Below are 2429 nucleotides of genomic sequence, written 5' to 3'. Positions count from 1 at the left end.
TGGCAGGAGGGGGGTTGTTTTATTGGCCTTTATCTCCTTGGCTGCAGATAACACACACAGGGCAACTCATGGAAAAGAAACCGTATATACAGAGTGTCCATATAAATATTTCCAATGTACATTTTATACACAAGTGACAGAGACATTCCATAGCAGTGTCCAAAGCCTTGGGGTTCCAGCATTCAGCTAGAGGCTTGACCCCAATGCAAAGAGAGACGCTCCTCTCCTCTCCTCTTGCTCAGCTGGAGACCAGCCCCACCTGGGCAGCAGCGGGAGCCAGCGGGAGGCTCTGATGGAGACACTGTGTATGGCTTGGAGCTTGGAGCTTTAACCTGGAAGGACAGTGACTCTACAGACAGACAGACAGACAGAGCTGGGGATTCCGAGGTGACCATCCTCTTCACGCTCCAGGTCACCAGGGAGGCTGGGGAGGCCTTTGTCCAGGGGCTGCACTGGGGAGATGCCACCCTTGCATCAGCGCACGGGGAGCGGTATCGGTGCGTGCATCCCTCCTGCACCAGCCAGAAGCAGAGGAGCATGGGGGCACAATGGAGAAATACGCACCTCCTGCTGCTCCCCACCGCACCACTGCACTGGGGACCGTGGCGAGGCCAACACGGATGGAGAGCTGGAAGGAAGTGCCCAAACTGACCTGCCTGAGGGAGTGGGTGCAGCCATCAGCCTCCCTGGTACTGCTGTGCAGGGGGGGGCTACACACCTGAACTGTCCCCAGCCCCTGCTTTATCTACAGATGTGTGTGATGGGGGGGGGGCAGGAGAAATTTCCCCCCCATCCATGTACCGGTCACAAGAATGGGGTGCACTGGAGCCACCCCAGGGATTATGCAGGAGCCCCTCCACAAGCTGACAGCACTGGGTCTGCACAGCTGCACAGTGAGAGGTGGCTGGAACCAGTGCAGAGGAGCAGGATGCTGGCTCCCGGCTGGCTCCCAGCCTCCTCTTGGCTGGAACAGGGGTTCTGGTGGGGGCAAGCACCGCGGGGGCCTGTCTGTGCTGCTCTCAGACCCATTCCTGCGGCCCTGGTCCCCGGCAGGGCTGGAGGGCAGCTGTGCGGCAACCGGAGGGCCCGTGCAGGGCTAGACCGTGCTGGGGCTGGCGCTGAACTCAACCGGCGCCGTGGCGCAGGCGTTGTTGTTGGCATTGGTGTTGCGGCGGGGCAGGCTGGGGGTCAGCGTGGCAGCGCTGTCGCTGGGGCAACCGTGCTGCAGCAGGATGTCGATGCACTCCTGGCTGCCGGCTCGCCGGGCATAGGCCAGTGGGGTCAGGCCCCGAGCGTCCCGGCTCTTCACATCCACTCCGTACTGCATAGGAGAGAAGCAGCTGGTCAGTGGTACCTGGGTACCGTGTGCCCATGGGCATGGAAGTGGCAAGGAGCAGAGGGTCTCTGGGGTAGGCAGGAAGAGGGAGCTGGGAGGGTGGCCAGGGACAGGGAGCCAAGAGAGTGGGCAGGTCAGCACGAGTGGGCATGTGGGAGAACCCACGGAAGCAGGATGGATAAAGGGTGCCTTGTGCCCTGGTAGCACGGAGGTGGGGAAGCACTAGGATAGCACCAGAAGCCCTGCAGTAGGGGCTGCAGGTTCTGTCTTACCCAGATGAGCAGCTGCGTGAAGACTACATTGGCCATTGCGCAAGAGAGATGCAGTGCTGTGCGCCCATCTCCATCTCCGTAGGTCTCATTCACTTCCTCCTTGGTGCCATGGGCCAGGAGTGTCACCACGAGGCGCAGGTCATCCTCCACCACGGCCCGCAGCAGCTGCTGCCCCAGCGGGATGTCAGACTGGGGCAGTGGGGCCAGAAAGAGCTTCTGCTCATACTTAGCCCGGATCCAGCGCTCCTTCTCCTCCCTGCCAGACAGGACATTGTCACTGTCACAGTTGAGACAACTTGCCTGGGCCCCGTGCACAAAAGGATATGATTATCAGCACTGCCACGTGAACATACTTGTGTGAGCAGTGAACATCTGTCACACCCAGGTATGTTCTGCATAGCCCCTGCCGTGCCTCTGTGCCCACAGCTGCCACTGGGGTTCTGTCACCCCACTCTGGACACCTGCCTGTCACCTGCTTGACCTCCTTACAGCTCCCTATGGACACTGTATGCTTACGCCTATGCCTATACAGCAGCAGCATCTTGCACCCAGACCCCACACCTGTCCCTGTGCACCTCCCTGCTGGAGCCCCTCGCACCCCAATGCTGTGTGCCTGTGCCGGGGCAGCACAGGGACCGTCCCTATCCCGTGCCTGTGTGGGGCCATGGCCAGTGGCAGGAGAAGGTTAGTGCTGCACACGCCAGCCCAGTGCCACGGGAGGCACCTTATCGCTGCCGCGTCTCGCCTGGTGCAAACAAAGGCGGTGTCCGCGTCCGTCCCGGCGGGGGCGCGGGGCGGGCGGAGCGGACGTGGGGCGCGAC

At 61.5% G+C, this 2429-nt stretch overlaps 1 protein-coding gene across 1 annotated transcript in view; it reads right to left on the bottom strand.

Annotated features, from left to right (window-relative positions):
- The window catches only part of AGAP3 (ArfGAP with GTPase domain, ankyrin repeat and PH domain 3), a gene marked incomplete at its 5' end in the record, with an annotated part of 81221 nt that continues 78792 nt past the window's right edge, over positions 1-2429 (bottom strand). Inside the window, 2 exons of the mRNA XM_017736315.1 lie at positions 1-1321; positions 1609-1864. Of these exons, the coding sequence (XP_017591804.1) occupies positions 1097-1321; positions 1609-1864 (481 nt within the window). The remainder of the gene's footprint in view (positions 1322-1608; positions 1865-2429) is intronic.

Source organism: Corvus brachyrhynchos, unplaced genomic scaffold, assembly GCF_000691975.1.
Source record: "Corvus brachyrhynchos isolate BGI_N302 unplaced genomic scaffold, ASM69197v1 scaffold706, whole genome shotgun sequence".
NCBI classification, from domain to species: Eukaryota; Metazoa; Chordata; class Aves; order Passeriformes; family Corvidae; genus Corvus; species Corvus brachyrhynchos.
Note: the sequence above shows the minus strand (reverse complement) of the source record. Positions and strands in the feature narration are given on the sequence as shown.